Source organism: Apiospora aurea, assembly GCF_038362705.1.
Source record: "Apiospora aurea strain CBS 24483 chromosome Unknown utg000007l_segment0_segment0, whole genome shotgun sequence".
Taxonomy (NCBI): Eukaryota; Fungi; Ascomycota; class Sordariomycetes; order Amphisphaeriales; family Apiosporaceae; genus Apiospora; species Apiospora aurea.
In genome coordinates, this window is record NW_027117394.1 from 740673 (window position 1) to 757270 (window position 16598).

Genomic DNA, 16598 nt, shown 5'->3' on the forward strand with positions numbered 1-16598 from the left:
ATGCCGGGTTGAAGCATGTTGATTGCTGCCAAGGCTTTTCCGTTTCTGGCGTCCAGTCCTTGCGGCCGTTAGCGGGCCCCGTTCTTTTTCTTTTTCGCAGTCGTCCATGCAGCAATCTAATCGGAGGTTTCTTTGATGAGTTGCAACGTTGACATCGACACAATCTTGGAACCAATTCCACGCTTCATTTGCCCGTCCCCTTCCCGGGCATGGGCCGCCATTTGCCAACATTTCCTCGCCGGACTTCTACTTCTACTTCTGGCACGCGTCTCGCTTCGTCGCCTACGCAATGTGAATATGAAGTGCTTACGATGATCTAGAAGGGAAGAAGAACGCCCCTAATTACGAACTATGCTTATGGCTTCTCATCATGGCGCACACTATTACGCACCGAGTGGTACAAGTATGTGCTGTAAGATAAACACGCACTAACCTTAGGTACGGGCGTCCCGATGCCATGGCTGTGGGGGTGTGCAGCTGGACTTGATCTACGAGGAGAAGTGGGTGGTCTACAGTAATGTCCAGGACTATGTAGTCTTTCGCATTCCTTCAAACGAAGCGAATACGCAGCATCAAACAAACGCGAACCGTTTGGAGGCTCATGATTGAATTACCTACTGTTGTCGTCGCCGTCGCCGCTCTGATGACACTTCTCATGCGTGCGACTGCCCCGTTCCAGGGCCTCTGACTCGGGCAAGGAAAGCAACGTTGGCCAAGGGTGTCTGTTGTCTGACTGAGTGGAACCCCCACAGCACAGCAGCCAGCACCTTTCCGTTCAATCAATCAATGTTGATTGCAGTTGCTTTTCCCATCGTTTCCAATCCGCCATCTCAAGCAACGGCGCGTATTTCCCACACTCTAACAGCATTGACATGCTGTTAGATAGCGGTGATTCAGACTCGATCGACGGGGTGGTTCTGCACAGAGCTACTGCGGCCGTAATTTACGTAGATTCCTCGGGGGGCTTGCCCGCCAGAGACTTTCCACCTCCACCTACCTTATCTCCCAGTCTGTGCACACCCTACCTACCATTGCTCCGAAGACGACTCAAGAAAACGTGCCCCCGTAATGGACGTCGTCAGCCAAGCCAGCAAGTTTCATGCGAATTGCGATTACGAAGTGGCTGATGACTACCATGTCGAAAGCCTCACCGGACGAAATGGCATCGTTTCTCCTCTCTCTTCGCCGCGAACAAAACAAAACACGTATCGGTCGGCTCTGGAACAGTTGTCCGTCGACCCCCGCACAAGCCGGCAATTCCGGAGGTTGTTGTTGGAAGAGCTAACGACTCTCATGCCGCAGCACTCTCCTCCCAGCGGCTGGTCTTTACTGATGCAGTACCACAACCGCATCCAACGGGAGGCGGGATATCTGCAACGCCCGCGGGCCCGGCAGTTCTTCCAACCTACCAGACGATCGGCACGCCTGCACCGTAGATCCAGGAGATGTAAGGCGATGTGACGAAGGGGAAGCGCCAAGAAGATTGGCGGTTGCCATATCACGCGCACACTCCCAAGGCGATACTGGCGTATCACGGCAGGTGAGTCGTACATACCCCGTGGATTCCTTGATGGGTTATCCTTTTGCTTTGCTTGTGTTTTATACCATGCCATTGGCGCCAGATTGCATTGGCATGCGTATGCATATGTCGCTCAATACCTGTCGGTCTCTCGCGCAACAAGCGACGGACCCGACGGGACATGCTCGAGTCCGGTTATCCTTTACCATGCTTGAAAGTGCTTCTTCTCCTATCTATGATCTGGCGATGACGGCGACCGCCTGCTTGTGTGCCAGCCAGTCGGATTCGGAGGTTCTGTGCGTCAACCCCTAATCTGCGCCCCAAAAGCAACGCGTCCGTAGAAGGTCGATGAGGAGCTGGCACGTCGGTGGCCAACGGAAAAGCTTACTGATCCTACCACCAAGACCACCAATAATAGCACCAAGACTCGTATGCAGCCCGCGCAGTCTTATCCCCAGGACCACGGCCTCGGACAAAGGTGGGGTAAGGAGCGAGCAACGAGCGAGGCATGCCTTAAGTTCGAGAGGTGCGGCCAGTTCATGGTCAGCCCTGGGTTCTCATTTCAATTGCAGCAATTCTGCTTCCCGTACTCTATTTATATCGTCAAGCATACATCAGACTAGTTATTCATCAAGACCCTGTTCCGTCCGTTCTACTACACTTTATCACAGTCAGCCACCATGGGTTCTACCGCGAAAGACAATGGCAAGCTCTCGAACCTGCCCCAGCAGCACAAGTTCGTGACGGGCCACAACGAGGAGGGCAAGGCGATCGTGCACAGCCACGAGGACATCTCGTGGCGGGCCTACGACGAGAACCGGCTGGCCTTCAGCGTGGTGTACACCACCTCCGAGACGCCGCCGGACCTGAACGGCGACAAGGACGTGCTCATCCACCAGGGCGTCATGGAGTCAGGCAAGCTCGGGCTCGTGAACCCGGGCGGCAGCGTGCTGCGCTACGTCGACTTCGAGCCGGGCTACCGCTGCGGCATGCACCGCATCCAGAGTCTGGATTATGGCATCGTCATGGAGGGCAGCATCCAGATGGTCCTGGATAGCGGCGAGATCCACGACCTCAAGCGCGGCGACGTCGCTATTCAGCGCGCGACGCAGCACCAGTGGGTCAACAAGAGCGAAACCGAGTGGGCGCGCATGCTGTTCGTGCTGCAGGAGTGCCAGCCCCTTTACGTGGGCGGGCAGGAGTTTGGCGAGGATCTGGGGACGCACTCGGAGCTTCCTGCCAGCCACAAGGCGGAGTAGGCTGTGGAAGAAGGAAGGTCGACAATGGGATCGGCCACTTACGTAGCCGGTCTATGATCGATAAAGACAAAGAAAGCTGAAAGACGCAAGGCGTATTCACTACACACACACAATGGCCTAGGATATACAATACAACCTTGTTAACTAGGACTGATATACCTTTGTCAGTGCACAGAAAGAACCAGAACGGTATAGACATATATAATTATGCTTCCACAGGCAGATCCGAAACAGGGGTAGTAAAACAGCATATCTCAAGACAAACACAGGTAAGTGGTTTCCAAGACCAATCCCATCAGCGAACTCACTACCACTGACACTTTAGCAAAGCAACCAACAGTAAACAGCAAGCATCAACCCACATCAGACAGATCTCTCAACTCCTCTCCTCCTCTCCTTCCAGCAAGCAGTCATGGCGCCCTTCCAGTGCGGCCACTCGGTCAACCAACGCGGCGTTGCCCGCATGCTGGAAGTTCTCCCCTTCCCCGCCAGCAAGAAGAAGCTCTGCGCCGACTGCCGGACCAAGACGCCTGCCGACATCTTCGAGATCCTTAACAAGACCAACGACGCCCGCCTGAACAACAACAACAACAGCAGCAGCAATAACAACTACCTTGGTAGAAGCAACAGCAGCATCACCCTCGCTAAACGTCCTGCTACCACTTCGTCTTCTGCAGTCACGCCCACGACCCCAAGAACGCCCAGAACGCCCACCCCCCAGAACCCCCCTCGCCGCCAGCCTCCTCCACATCAACTCCACCACCGAGCGCAGCGCCTGGCTCTCCTACCTGCTCGATCGCCTCCTCGCGCACCGCCGCGCCCCTCACCAAAGAAGAAGGCAAAGAGTCCTGGCAGACCCACCACCTCGGCGAATGGGCGCGCGTCGCGTTCCTCTGCGTCGGCGACCACGACGACGACCTCAAGGCCATGTGCGACGCCCTCCGGCAAAAGCACGGCAGCGGCGCGGAAGAAGAGGTCCTGCGCGCCCTCGCGCGCGCGGCGCTGCGCGCGTACGAAGTCGAGCAGCCCGCCGAGCCGGCGACGCACCGCATCGTCGCGGGGCTGAACGATTTCATCGCGGCCGCGGCGGGGCGCGCGGACGCGGTGCGGACGTTTGCGCAGGTGCGGGCCGTGTTTGCGAGCGCGAAGGCGCTGCGGAAGTTGGCGAGCGAGGTCTCGACGGGGGCCGCGGTGCTGTATGGTTTGTTTGACGGGTTTGAGCGGGCGGCTTCGACGACGACGGCGCCGGGAGGGGCGGGGGCCAGGAAGGGGGCTGTGAGTCGGGCTGGGGTGCGACGGGTTGCGTCGGGGGTGTCCTTGGGACGGGTGCCGCCGCGGACGCCGCGCACTCCTATGTGAAGGGAGATGGAGTGATGGCCGATGGGAATACGGGGAGTGGGAGGTAAGTAGATGGACATACTGGTCGTTATGCATGACTTCCTTACCTGGTGTGAATTCATCTAAACTAAATAACTACGTGCATTCAATGCGAGGTAGGTAGGAAGCCATTGGGTAGCAGGACACACCTAGGCAATGTAGACTGATGATTGATGCTTATAGATTTGCATTGCTTGTATATGATCTTAGTTACTTCAATCAATATTGTCCCTGTTCCTACCAAGGTGGTTTTCATCTGCACAATAAAGCACAAAAGCTGAACTGACAACACAGAAGCATCGCAGTGGGACCATCACTAGAAAGTAAGGTTGAGTGTATGCGCATTATCTATTGAGCTCGTGCGATGTGCTTTGCCTAATCTCGTCCAACAGATCCCCCTTTGGTCCCTGAATCCTTCCCATTTTCCCTCCGAACCGGCAGACACACCAGGACCCCCTGGAACTGCAACGCCGGGACCGGGTAAGAGGCAGGACCCCCTCGTTGCTGAATGTGGTTTTCTCGAAGGCTTCTCCGCCGATGCCGAGGTTTCCAAACCATATATACATGGCGTGAGGTCTCGAGGACGTCGAGAAAGCCCTCCGGGACCTGACTGTCCTGCTTCGCCATCGCGATTCTGGTGTTCCATGCAAAGTTGGCAGCCCGGATTCGTCTAGCTTGGGCTTCGATGGGCTGCCGCCCGATCCATAGGCACCAAGATCTCGTTCTGGAGCTCGCGGTACTGCTCAGCGCCGAATGCAACACGACGAGCCAGGCCCTCTGCAGTGCAGAAGGCAGCAAAGAGCCCATCCACCCACCGACCCACACACATTCAAAACGGCAAAAAGCGGCCGCCCATGGTTTGTAGGGCCCTTGGGTACGCGCCGTAAGGCCGGTTGCCCCAGGTGCGCAATGGCTTCGCCGAGAATGGCACCCGCATCCTCATGGCGTGGAAGTCGTTCCCGTTTGTGTTATGAGACTGCGCCGCCGCCGCCAGTGGTGTCGTCACCAGGTTTACGCTAGCAGTACTAGGCGTGCTCGGACCGTTGGGGGCAGTTCCTCCATTGCCTTGCGGCAGCTGGCGCGAGGGAGCTTTTCATTCCGGAAAGCGACCAGGTACTTCCGCTGTCGGGTTTGGGGGGTAGAGAAATCCTTCGTGTCAAGGCTCCCGACCCAAGATTCGTGCAAGACACCACATTTCTTGCCCCTTGCAGTCGGGTTTTCGACTTGCAACGTCTCCTCCGTTATGTAGGCATTGGAGGGGGGAAAGGTCTTCCTTTTCCCGAGGGCCTTCTCTCAAAGACTTCGCCACTGTTGTTCAGTCGGCCAGAGGCCGACCCAGACCCAATTCTGACACGATGTGCCAGTTCCCCAGTCACTTGTGACTGGAACATTTCCCAGGCGCAAGGCTCCCCAACTCTTGCATCGTTTCAAGGACGCTCTCGTAGAAGCACCGCCACGTTCATACTTGACCGCGCGCACAACGAACGTGGTAAAAGTGAGACCAAATCTTGACCCTTGGCCTCGGGAGTCTTGCCTCTTCGATTCAGTCGTCGCAACCGACACGAGAACGACTCATCGATCAACCGTGGCGGCTTCCACTTCAGCAACTGGCTAGAAGCAGTCGCCAAGGGCCATGTAGCTGGCCCCCTGCCGAAGGGTTGAAGACCGGAAGTGCCATTTCCGGTGTTCCCGGCTCGGAGGCAGCATTGCCTGGTTGGGTTGGGGGTTGGTGGTTCCTTGTTATTTCCTGTGCGTATGTTGTGTATTGCGGCTTGACCAGCACTCGGAGAGGATGGGCGCTATGCACGCGAAGTTGTCTGTTGCAGCAGCGATGCCGATACAGTTGCTGGCAGTCGGGCCCGGACGGTCGTGTGGCCTGCGCGGTGTGGTGATGGCAATGGCGGCGACGTCGAAGGCTCGGAAAGATCCAGTGTCATGCGGTAGCGGCCAAAGGTGGCACCGCATCTCACGACGGTCAGAGGAAATGACCCGACCCGGAGGGCCGGTTCCTCGTGCCCCCTTCGACTGGTATATCCTCCAGTTGCGGCCGCTGCAGTGGAGGGCGATCAAGTTGCCCAAGGTATACTCCGGGAATCCCCTTTCTCGGATGTTCGAGCACTTGTAGGCGAGGGGCACGTCTTTCTTCTTGAAGATGGCCGAACTCTCCCTTACCGCCTTTCTTGACAGCGTCATGTCATCGCCGATGCGGAAATCCTTGAAGATGTGGCCGTTGATGGCGTAGAATTGGCTAACGTTCAAGCCAGGCTCGGGCTCCGGCTCCGGGTTGACGGTCGGCTCAGAGAGTACGACCTGGAAGGCCAAGCCTCTCAGGCAACACCTCTCGTGTCAAAAGGGCACGCGGCCGAGTGGTTCGGCTCCTCCATAAGGATGCGCCTATTCTTCACAGCCGACAGACCTGTCAAGATGTTGACCAGGTCAGTTTGAGGACTGTTTGTCTTCTCTTGAATCTGCTCAAGCGACAAGGCCCCTGCCCCTTCCTAGTCAACATCCGTGGTCAACTAACTCCTCCAGCGTCGGCTTGATTGGCTCTGGCTCCAGCGTCGTCACCGTTGGTTCTACCGAGCAGACGGCCAAAGGAACCCGGAGACTCGTTCTCGGCGTGACCGTGCTGGCTCCGTAGCCAGAGGTAGTGGGCACGCCATCCCAACCGTGCAGCCCGTGAGTGAGAACGGAGATCTACCTTGAAACTGGAGACAGAGACCCTCCTCAGAGGGAAGAAGCTGCAGAAGGCAACGAAGATCGTGAAGCGAAAAGATCGATTGTTCACGACCCTCGTCGACCTCATCGACGCCGCCGCGGAGGCTCATGCTCTGTACGAGCATCTTGCACACTCTTTCTGTTGCCGTGCATTTGTCCCGAGAAGGACGCGGCGGGTCTGGTTCAGAGTCGCTTCAGGGTCAGAGTCGCTTCAGGGTCAGAGTCGGCAACCTTTCACATACGACCATATCCTGTTAAATACTAAGGAACCCGCCCGCTGTTTAGGGTCAAGATCAACCCTCCGGAAAACAGCCAGTGGTGCTCGAAGAAGGAGTAATGATTTTGCCATGACCAGAATTGGCAGATGATTCATTAATATCTCTTCTTCTATTTATTGAGTCCCATTTCTTTTTGCTCTTGTCGCGGTGCTTCTCTTTTTTGAGACTTCTCTTGCTGCGCTTGGCATGCCGCATAACTAGCAGGCCGGGCTGTCCGCTATGGGCGGAGAAAGGTTCTCAGCTAAGACTCGGCGAAGCCGGCTACGAACGGGCCGAACTTGGTTCTGATGCCATTGATGATGCCGGGAGGGTATGCAGTGAAGCTGAGAGTATTGGCGGAAGTAGACATGTTGGATTGTATCTACTGAGTTATGATTATTCGGCGGAGGCTGGGTTCTGGTGACGGTTGCGTATTTGAAAGCACTGATTAGCAGTGCTTTCTGTGCTAATAATGCTCCTTGCCAAATGCTTGGCCTTTCCCCCAATCAAGAAAGCCACTCTTCGCCGGCCGAGCAGAGCTCAGGCACCGCAGACGTGCTGCCTGTTGCCCCTGACGGGAGCTCGTAGTCTTAACTATAAACTATGCCGACTAGAGATTGGGCGAAGAAGCGGACGGCGTCTCTCAAAGACTCACGCTTCCATTTCTGCTTGACGTAGGCCATCCTGCAGTGGCAGGTACGTCGATACCTCTGTAAGGGTAGGTCGGCGCCCCTTCACGTCCGGCTCCCGCGTGGGACTCGAGGCCGCGGCCAAACGCGCCATCTTAAGCTTCTCGGCCTTGTCCATGCTCTCGCAAGCACAAGCTGGCTTCCCACCGATACGCGAACGTGCCTGCAGCAGCCGGAGCGGCCGCACATGACTGGGGGCCGCGTCGGGTGGCCTCGTGGCTGCGCTGGTGGCCTGCCTTGAGGTGGGCCGTCGTGCCCGCCTCCGTGCCGGTGGTGTGGCCGCAGCTGGGAACATGGCTCGTCGTGCCCACGTGGGTGGTGGCCGCGTGCTTTTCTACGTCATTTTGGCGTGTGAAGGTCTGATTATTCCGAGGTTTGACGTTAGTGTTTACTCTTATAAGGGATATATGTGAATGAAGCTTTGGAAGTAGGTACTTACTCGGTTGCACATCGGGCAACACAGGCCAAGCTCCTTCAAGCAAACCCAAGGATCGGCAGCTCATCGAAAGAGGCGTTCTTGCCCCATCATCTCATCTTTCCCATCGCCGGCCATGGCTCGGGCCTCCATGGACTGGAGGAAAACATCATCGCCGTTGTCGGCGACCTCCTGAGAAGAGGGCGTAGTGCTTCTGCAGACTCTGTTCGCAGTTCTTTCCGCTCTCCTTGGTGTTTGAGGTCTCGGTGGGCCCCTGTTGCTTCAAGTCACCACACATAACCAAGTTCTGCTCTTGCCAGACTTTCATCAACGATCCCAAGGGCGCCTCAAAAGCCTTATCCGTAATAACAAGGGTGCACTTCAAGTGACTTTCCGTGCAATGAAATATAGCGGGGGAATATCTTATTCTTTGACTGGCAACTGAAACTCATTCCTGGGAAAGCTCGCCGAGAAACAAGTTTGTTCTTTTCTCAACAAGTGGTAGTCTTCGAAGGCTTTAACCCGATTGAAGTTGGGTTGTCGCGCTTTTTGGCCACTGCAACAGGAATCGGGGTTCCTTTTGCCATCTCCATCAGGCCGGCGCGTGTTGAAGCAGGCACGGCCGGGAGGACAGATACGCGCTCCTCTCGTCGAGGGCTGATAATACCTCAGACAACACCTTCAATCCCCTCCCACTCGACAAGGTACTGGGAGACTCATGTTGTGTGGCCCACAATTGACGTAGGTTCATGTGTGGTCCCAGAGTTCTAGTGCCCGAGTGCAGCACGCCTTCCCCTCTCCTCTCTAGCACTTGCAGTGCGCATCAGGCGTTGGGGGCTTCTGCCGACGATGCCTGTCGACGAGGAGCGAGCAGAGGGGTTGGAGGAATCCATTGTCGGCGAGAGTTCTCTGTGTCTGAAAGATCTCTAGTCAGTGTGAGTAGGGGCGTATTCTAGATATATGGTGTAAGGGTCTAGGAAGAAGATGAATGTAAAATACTTACTGGCTTTTCGGGTTCCTTTTAGATACAATGCTTCGGGTTTAGTGACTCTTAGGAAGCGCGACCCTTGTTCAAGCTTTGTCACCCGCACCATCGGAAACCCCAACAGACCACAGCGTTTCTCCAAGAGGACTGTCCTCTCGAATCTGGCGACGTGATGGCGGAATGATCCTGGATGTCTGTAAATCTCGATAGCTAGATTGCACCGGCATTTAGATGGATGGTGCACCTGTTTGTTCCAGCTTCTCATTGCGTCTTGTTCTTCCGGTTATTTGGTGGACCCAAAAAGCAATGATTAGCACTGCTTCCTGTGCCAACAATGCTAGATGCCAAATGCCCGGCCTCTATACCTTTACCCTCCCCAGTTGCTCTGACTCAGTGAGAGAGCTACTCGGTACCTCTCCCCAGCTAAAAAGAGGCTCTTTAGAGACCCGACGGTGGCGCCAGTATCGACAAATTCCTAAAAGCGCTCCGTGCTCTTTTGGGATTCAGGGGTGCCAGCCTCAGTTACAATCTGCTGCGGCAGTCGGCGCTGCTCCTGGAGGCGCCTGTAAGGATTATTGCTGCTTACGGCGCGGGACTGGGTCGGAGCCCAGAGCCTCTCCAGGACGCAGCCGCACCTTTACCTTTCGATAAAGGTGCTGCTGAAGGGGGCCTTATCGACGTCGCCCTCGTCCTTGATGACAACCTTCTTGTTCTTTCTCAGGCGGTTCGTTTGCTCACGCGGCTTCGCTTGGCGGGCACTGTGGACTCATCTTCGTCACTCTTGCGTTTCGAGGCACCGGCAACTCGTGAACCTGGAAGTCTAATTAGCTTCTGTATGAATAAGTAAGTATGCATGTCAGTGATTCACTTACCTCTTTGCAAGGCCTGCAAGTGACCTTTCCATCGGCTCTCAGGGAGCCCTCTAAGGCCCTCAAACATCTTGCATCTTGTGTCATTCCAAATTCAAGCTATTCGACGGCGCCCTCTCGACGTCTTTGCGTATTTCCAGTAACTCCCCCTCTTTCAGCGCAGCATTCATGTAGTCGAATCGGAGGCTGTGTGCTGCGTCAAACCAAGGTTTTCCCTCCTCTTAAGATATTAGCCCATGGTTGTTTCCAAGTATGCCAAGGAGACTCCTTAGCACTTACCTAGTGGTAAATTGACTCACTTTTTCAAGCAGCGGCCTGAATCAGACCGTTGGCGGCACCGGTGGCGCCGCCACGCGCTGAAAAGCGTGCTGGCACCAAGAATACCTAGTGCTCTCGGGTATGGTAACAACGCCGGCGGCCGGGACGAATCTGCAGCCAACCTCGCCTCAGAGGGAGAGCTCAGAGACTAACCAGCAGTGGGTTAGAGGGGTGAGCAACATACGCCAACAAATGTCACTCTCAGATAGATGCAGTTTAAACCTCATGCCTAGGAGGGGTGAGATAGTTAATGATAATCATGTATATTCTGTTCTTCATGCTACCAATGTCTTTGTATCCAGCTACTTGGCCCAACCTTTCCCAGCCAGTCTATCCGAAAGACCTCGTTGTCGTCATTGTGCTCGTCCTTCGTGCTTGCGCCTCAAACCAGCAGCAGTAACAGGAGCGGCTTCGGTAGCACCGTCAAGTCTAACATATCATGGCCCTGGATATCTGGTCCGTCTGAGTTGCAATGAGCTTGGCATAAAGGGACAGGGCAATTAGTAATAACTTACAAAACGTTCTTCGTTATTCACGCCAACCTCGGCGATTACTTGCTCTTCTTGTTCTTCTCGCCAAAGAAACCCCTCAGTTTCCCGAAGAAATCAGAGGAAAAAGGTGCAAGCGGCACCCCGTTGCTCCATCTCTTGTATGGCTAGTGTAGGGTCTGCTTTGGTGTGTAGCCTCTTAGACTCCTTCTCCGCTGAAGTTTCGGCCACTCCGAGGCCCTAGAGAAATCAAAGGGGGAAGGTGTAAACGCCACCTCGTCGTGCTCGTCGTGCTCGTCGTGCTCGTCGTGCTCGTCGTTCTCGCCGTCGTGGCCGCCCAGATTGTCTGGCGCGGATGTGTGCGAGGACGTTGTTCCAAACGCTTCGCTCGTCGAGATCACGAGAGAGACCGACGGTGGCCGGCCGTCTTTAGCTTTGCCCGGTGTCATGCCCTCGTCCTCGCAGCTAGGGTTGGCTTGGCGAGCCTCTCATGTTTCTCCAAGACCTCCGAGCCCCTTTTGTTGCCGTATCCAGAAGCGCATCTTCTTCCGATCTGCGCCCTGTGCCAACACCAATCCATTTCCGTTCTGCGACGTCTGCTCCTCTCAGCAGGCGCAAACGGACCGAATAGAAGAACTTCGGAGTAACCCCTTGCTCCCCGTGCCCCGCCAGTACGGATACTGCTGAGGTGGAGGGGGTTGTGGGTATAGGGCAACCGATGGAATTTGCCCCAATTCACCTCCTCCACCCAAACGGACGTGAAGGCAGATAACGTCCACCCGCCAGACAAAGACCTACTCACGGAGGAGTGATCAAATCTCCCAAGGGAATGTCCTCGCGAACATCGCCGTTGGTGAGGCCGACGTCCCCCTCAACCTCGGGCTCGACAACCTTGGGCGCTTCTTCGAAGCAAACGCGCTTCTTGCCGGGAGTGGCGAAGTCTTCGTGATCGTCTTCGTCTTCGTCAGTGTTGTTGTCGGCGCCAGCAGCAGATTTTATGGTTCAAGCCATGAGCTTACTGCCAGTGTTGGTGGTAGTCTTCTTGGCAGCTACCTTGGTCTTGGGCTTGGGAGTGGCAGGATCACTGTTGTCAGGGTGGGCATCGTCGTTAGCGAAGGACTTCTAAGATGCGCGAGTTAGTGGTTAGCTAAGATAATAGATGGAAAATAGGCAAGATCATAGTTTTACTTACGTAACCGAACGTCAATCAATCGAGTTTCATGCTCCTACCACCTGTTCCCTCTGGGTCGCGATGACCGCAGTGGTATCCAACGTAATGTTTGATGCACATGGTAGAGAGAAAGGGTGTTTCTCCTCGTCTCAGGGAGCCAGGAAACCGATTAATGTTATCGTATCGTGAAGAGCTTCGCGGACCGCCGTACCACCACCGTCGTACCACCAGACTCTCAGTCCAGCAGCCGGAGGCCGCAGGACCGGACCAGGAAGAATCTTATCTATCGTGCATCTTTTGGTTTGTGAAGAGCGTCAAGGTATCTCCGAGGCATCGGTGCCCAGCGTCTGGTAGCTTTTGAAGCGGGAACAGCTCAAATTTGAGATATGGCCCTTGGGTCCAAGAGCCTGGAGCCAGTTGAAGGGGTGCCGTTCTCGATGGGAGAGTAGTCCAGACTAATCTCCGTGTCGAAAAGAGCAGAGCAGTTATCCTGGCCATTCTCTTGCGACCACTGATACTTTGCACAGAGCTCATTATATCAATACTCGGGGAACGAGCCACTCGTGAATCTGCTCGTCAATATCTGAGGAGGCCCCTCGGGGATCGGCTCGTCGATCTTTGACATGTCATCCTCGACGGGGACATCCTCCTTCTGTTGTCGCCGCTTGTCTTGGCCTTCCCTCCGGTGGAGGCAAGCCTCCTGCGTCTCGCATCAACTCCCCCTTCCCCCATGTATGGTGCCACCACCAACCACCACCACGGTAGTGGGGGAAGGGACTGCAGGGCGATACGGAGTACCTGCGCCTGAGTTGTTCTGCGAACGGCCCCACGACAGAGGAACATTCGAGTTCCCAGTGGGAACCCTGCATCTGATTGATCGCCATTTCGACGTTTCGGCAGCATGGCGATGGACGAATTGGGCGAAGCCGCAATTTGTGCCAGCCATTGCAGCTTGCCGAACCACACGTGCCTCGGCCTTGGGCTTCGCTGGCAGACCGAACTCCTTCAAGGTGAGCAAAGTTGGTCATGAACAAACTGCTCCCGGATCTCAGTATACATGACGAGGAACAACCACAACCCCGTCAACGAATGGCATCGTGGCCGAAGCGTGGCACGCCGCCTCTCTGGGGGTGGCATCCCAGGCTCGTTGGCATAATCATTGTGATTGAAGGGGCCGAGGGTAGGCTGGTGGAAATGTCGTTGGCAACATTCTCAACACGCTGGGACGTGTACAGGCCACGTTCACCCAGAACACGTCGGACAGGGCTGGCAGCACGAATCGTGGGCCGAGGGGGCATCTCCAATTTCGGGCGCGACGTTCATCGCCTGCAGTCCTGACCAAGACTTATGCTTGACCTGGTGCAGTAGGCCTATGAACTGGTAAAATTGCCATGTTCTTCGGACCATAAAACTTGTCGCAATAACTGGAGTGTTTTAACGACTTCCTAACAACGGTTCAACGTTGCTCCAACGAAAGAAGAAAATCGCTCGATGCATGTAAAAAAGCACCTGTTGGTATCTTTGCTGAACAAGTACGGGGTTTGAGTTCGGCCTGTTCATTGGGATCGAGTCGACAGGCAGGCTCTCCACCTTCAGCACGCCAAGGTGCTTTACGATCTTCTTGTCCTCTTCGACTCTCTTCTTGTCGGCAGCGGCGACTCAACCCAGCTGGGGAAACATGTGGAAGAAGTTGGCGGGAAAACCCAGGGACGTGGTTATACCGGAGTCCCGGGATAGGAGGAGGAGGAGGAGTATGACCCATGGACAACATCATCATCTGCTCCATGCACTCGTACTCCAGGTTTACGTGAGTGATGCTGGGCATCACCTCCTCCCCCTCCTCTGCGGTGCCGCGTGGGTAGGTAGCAACACCATCTGGTCGTGGCCGCAGAGGGGGGGCAGCCGGGTGTCGGGGAGAGCAACAGTTATGGCCGCCCCCCCTCTGCTCTATGTTCCCGTTTCCCCAAGAGCGTGTGCAGTATCTTGAACGAGGGAACACCCCAATATGATGACAGTCTTTTCGCCCGCCGCGAATGGCAGGCGGCCAAGGACGTGGACATATGAGGTGGACCCTCGTTCTTTTTTTTTATTGTTGTTGTTGTTATGCTTCTTCGCGACTGCCGCATCCGTTGTTCGCGCCGCTCCGGATCCTCACGTTGCTGGGCTTCATAAGGGCTATAAATGGCAGGTCCCGCGTACCCAGTAAACGGGTCGTCATCGTACGTCATGCCCAGAGGCAGGCCAGGGACCGTAGCAGAAGAGGTTCCCAAGCCAGCCAGAGCATTGGCGACATAACTCTACCCTTTGATGGCGGTGCAGTTACCCTTGAAGCCATGCCTGGCGCGGATGTGCGCGAGGAAGTTGTCCCAAACGCTTCGTTTGTAGCCAAAGAAGCGTCGGGCGTGACCTACGCTCCAAACGCTCCGTTTATATCCACAGGAGCATTGGTAGGTCACGCCCGAGTTCTTGCTCTGGCCCACCTGGCGGCGCTTCTTGTTGGAGCGCTCCAATGGAGAAACCTGTGGAAGAAGTTGGTGGGAGAAAACTCAAATCTCATCCCTGGCCCTGGGAGTCTCGTCCCGGTGTCATCGGCGGCTGCGGCCTTCAGCTTTCGCTTCTTGGCGGCGCGCTTGGGGGTAGGAGTCTTGGCTCCAGCCTTCTGCTTGACCAGGGTCAGAGGAGCCGGCGGCAGCTGAGTTCAGCTAATCTGCGAATGCAACGCGGGCCGCCTTCTTCGTTCTCTTGGTTGCAGACTCGTCCAAGGACGGGTTCATCTGCTGTTCCTCCAGATCCTGAGGCCTCTCCACCTAGCATCGGAGTGCGGTGTCTCTTTGTAGGGAGTCCGCTGCCATTCTTAACGTAGACCTTGCCGGCCTTCATCAGATCCACTCTTGACGAGGTCGTCCTCCTCCTTCTTGCTGCCGCTTGTCCCGGTCTTCTTGGAAGGCGTCTCGATGGTCTCGAGATCATGTCCGTCGTTCCCATCTTCCAAGAGCTTGCTCTGGTCTTTGCGATAGGCGGCATCCTTCTTGTGCTTGCAAGAGATATGGCTGGCGATGTAATGATGGCCATTCTTCATGCCACGGTGACTCGGGTCTGCCTTTTGGCAGCAGGGCTTGCAAGTGACCTTGCCTGGTTGCTAGGGCCCCAGGCCGTGATCTTGTCGCACTTGTGGCCCAAATCAAGAGATTTGTGGAAGAAGTTGGTGAGGGGGGAAACTCCTTCCAAGCCACATCTGCAGCTGGACAAGGGTCCAGTCCCTGATAGGGACGGGGGAGGAACAAGACGTTCTCGCACATGTCAAGTGCGACCGAGAAAACGTAGCACTTGCGGTGCAAGTGCAGGCCCTGCCTGCATACTGTTTTCTCTCTCTCCAAACTCCTTCGTGGAGCGCGAGCTCAGCATGAAGGTGCGGAAGCCTCCCCCGACCTGAAGGGGTAGGGGGTCGGGGAGGCAGAGAAGGATGAGGCTGCAAAGATCCAACGGTACGAAGCACTCTTGGACCATGCTGTGGGCACAGCCCTTGCCAGGGGGCATGGCGTATACATCCTCCAGGAAGTCCTGAACAGGGGTAGTTAGTCAAGTGATCATACTTGTGTATAAACGTATAGTCTCAACGGGATAATGGGAAGATGAAAGGTGCACTTACGGAAACAGTCGCATCGACCCATTCGGCATCTCCAGAGGAGATGCCGCTTCCTTGGAGCCGAGCTTTGGCAAGCGCATCGCGCAGAGGTGGAATCAACCCACACAGGATGCAGCGGCAGGACCAGTGGGAGGATATGCAGAGCACATCCGCGGTCAAGCCTCTTGGCGTCCTCCTTCCTCTCAACGCGGATCCTGCAACCGAAGATTCGACGACCAGCCTGAGGAATAGTTAGTCAAGGCCCATCATGCAAGTGTTGTAATCTTCTGATAGTGAGACTCACTAGATCTTGAGCAGCCAGCGTGGCCCCCCTCGTCTCGGGTATACTCGACGAAGTCGAGCACTCCAAGGCAGTGCCAATGTGGTGGTTGCAACCTTCTTCCAAGGGGCTGAGATGCTCTGCCTCATCATGTGTGTGTGTGTGTGTGTTTTCCTTCTTCTTCTTTTTTTTTCTTCTTTTTTTGCCATTTGTAGGCTGTCGCTCTCTCGGGCCTGTTCTCTCTCATTTTCTTTTTTGTGTTTGCGTCTCTCTCGTATCACTCAGCCCCGGTTGCGTATCTGCTTGCTCTTTTCTCGTGCCGTTCTGGACTCTTCTCGTGCCGCTCAATTGCGCGCAGGTGCGGCTCCACTTGGCTTCTCGTATAGAACGGTGGGCAACGCCTGTGAGCAAAAATGTTAGTTTTTGGAGTCATTGAATACAACCGCAACGAAGATAGAAGGCACAGGGAATGAAGACAGAAGTGGCAACTTGCATACTTACAAATATCTGATACCAGAATCGCCAAACAACACCATCTTGCATCTTCACCAGAGTGTGCCGTTGGTCCTGCTCGCCAGAGAAGCGGACGAACCCGTAGCCGCGGGATTGGCCGGGGGGCATGGCCGGG

General features: G+C 55.5%; 7 protein-coding genes across 7 annotated transcripts; 3 read left to right on the forward strand and 4 right to left on the reverse strand.

Annotated features, from left to right (window-relative positions):
* Positions 1-2199: 2199 nt before the first annotated feature.
* Positions 2200-2778, forward strand: PG986_010509 (uncharacterized protein; the record flags this gene model as incomplete). Its single annotated transcript, XM_066846731.1, has 1 exon — positions 2200-2778. One exon carries the CDS (start codon positions 2200-2202, stop codon positions 2776-2778), a length of 579 nt encoding a protein of 192 aa, XP_066696222.1.
* Positions 2779-3190: 412 nt separating this feature from the next.
* On the forward strand, positions 3191-4137 carry PG986_010510 (uncharacterized protein; the record flags this gene model as incomplete). The annotated part of the gene is made up of 2 exons (XM_066846732.1): positions 3191-3395; positions 3551-4137. 2 exons carry the CDS (start codon positions 3191-3193, stop codon positions 4135-4137), a joined length of 792 nt encoding a protein of 263 aa, XP_066696223.1.
* A 1758-nt stretch (positions 4138-5895) lies between these two features.
* Positions 5896-6998, reverse strand: PG986_010511 (uncharacterized protein; the record flags this gene model as incomplete). Its single annotated transcript, XM_066846733.1, has 3 exons — positions 5896-6465; positions 6680-6784; positions 6825-6998. 3 exons carry the CDS (start codon positions 6996-6998, stop codon positions 5896-5898), a joined length of 849 nt encoding a protein of 282 aa, XP_066696224.1.
* Positions 6999-7781: 783 nt separating this feature from the next.
* Positions 7782-8114, reverse strand: PG986_010512 (uncharacterized protein; the record flags this gene model as incomplete). Its single annotated transcript, XM_066846734.1, has 1 exon — positions 7782-8114. The coding sequence occupies one exon, from the start codon at positions 8112-8114 to the stop codon at positions 7782-7784; it is 333 nt and encodes a 110-aa protein (XP_066696225.1).
* Positions 8115-9525: 1411 nt separating this feature from the next.
* On the forward strand, positions 9526-10145 carry PG986_010513 (uncharacterized protein; the record flags this gene model as incomplete). Its single annotated transcript, XM_066846735.1, has 3 exons — positions 9526-9612; positions 9662-10062; positions 10103-10145. 3 exons carry the CDS (start codon positions 9526-9528, stop codon positions 10143-10145), a joined length of 531 nt encoding a protein of 176 aa, XP_066696226.1.
* A 916-nt stretch (positions 10146-11061) lies between these two features.
* On the reverse strand, positions 11062-12185 carry PG986_010514 (uncharacterized protein; the record flags this gene model as incomplete). Its single annotated transcript, XM_066846736.1, has 4 exons — positions 11062-11359; positions 11697-11853; positions 11914-12013; positions 12168-12185. 4 exons carry the CDS (start codon positions 12183-12185, stop codon positions 11062-11064), a joined length of 573 nt encoding a protein of 190 aa, XP_066696227.1.
* Positions 12186-14919: 2734 nt separating this feature from the next.
* On the reverse strand, positions 14920-16591 carry PG986_010515 (uncharacterized protein; the record flags this gene model as incomplete). Its single annotated transcript, XM_066846737.1, has 4 exons — positions 14920-15197; positions 15425-15626; positions 15715-15931; positions 16563-16591. 4 exons carry the CDS (start codon positions 16589-16591, stop codon positions 14920-14922), a joined length of 726 nt encoding a protein of 241 aa, XP_066696228.1.
* Positions 16592-16598: the final 7 nt, after the last annotated feature.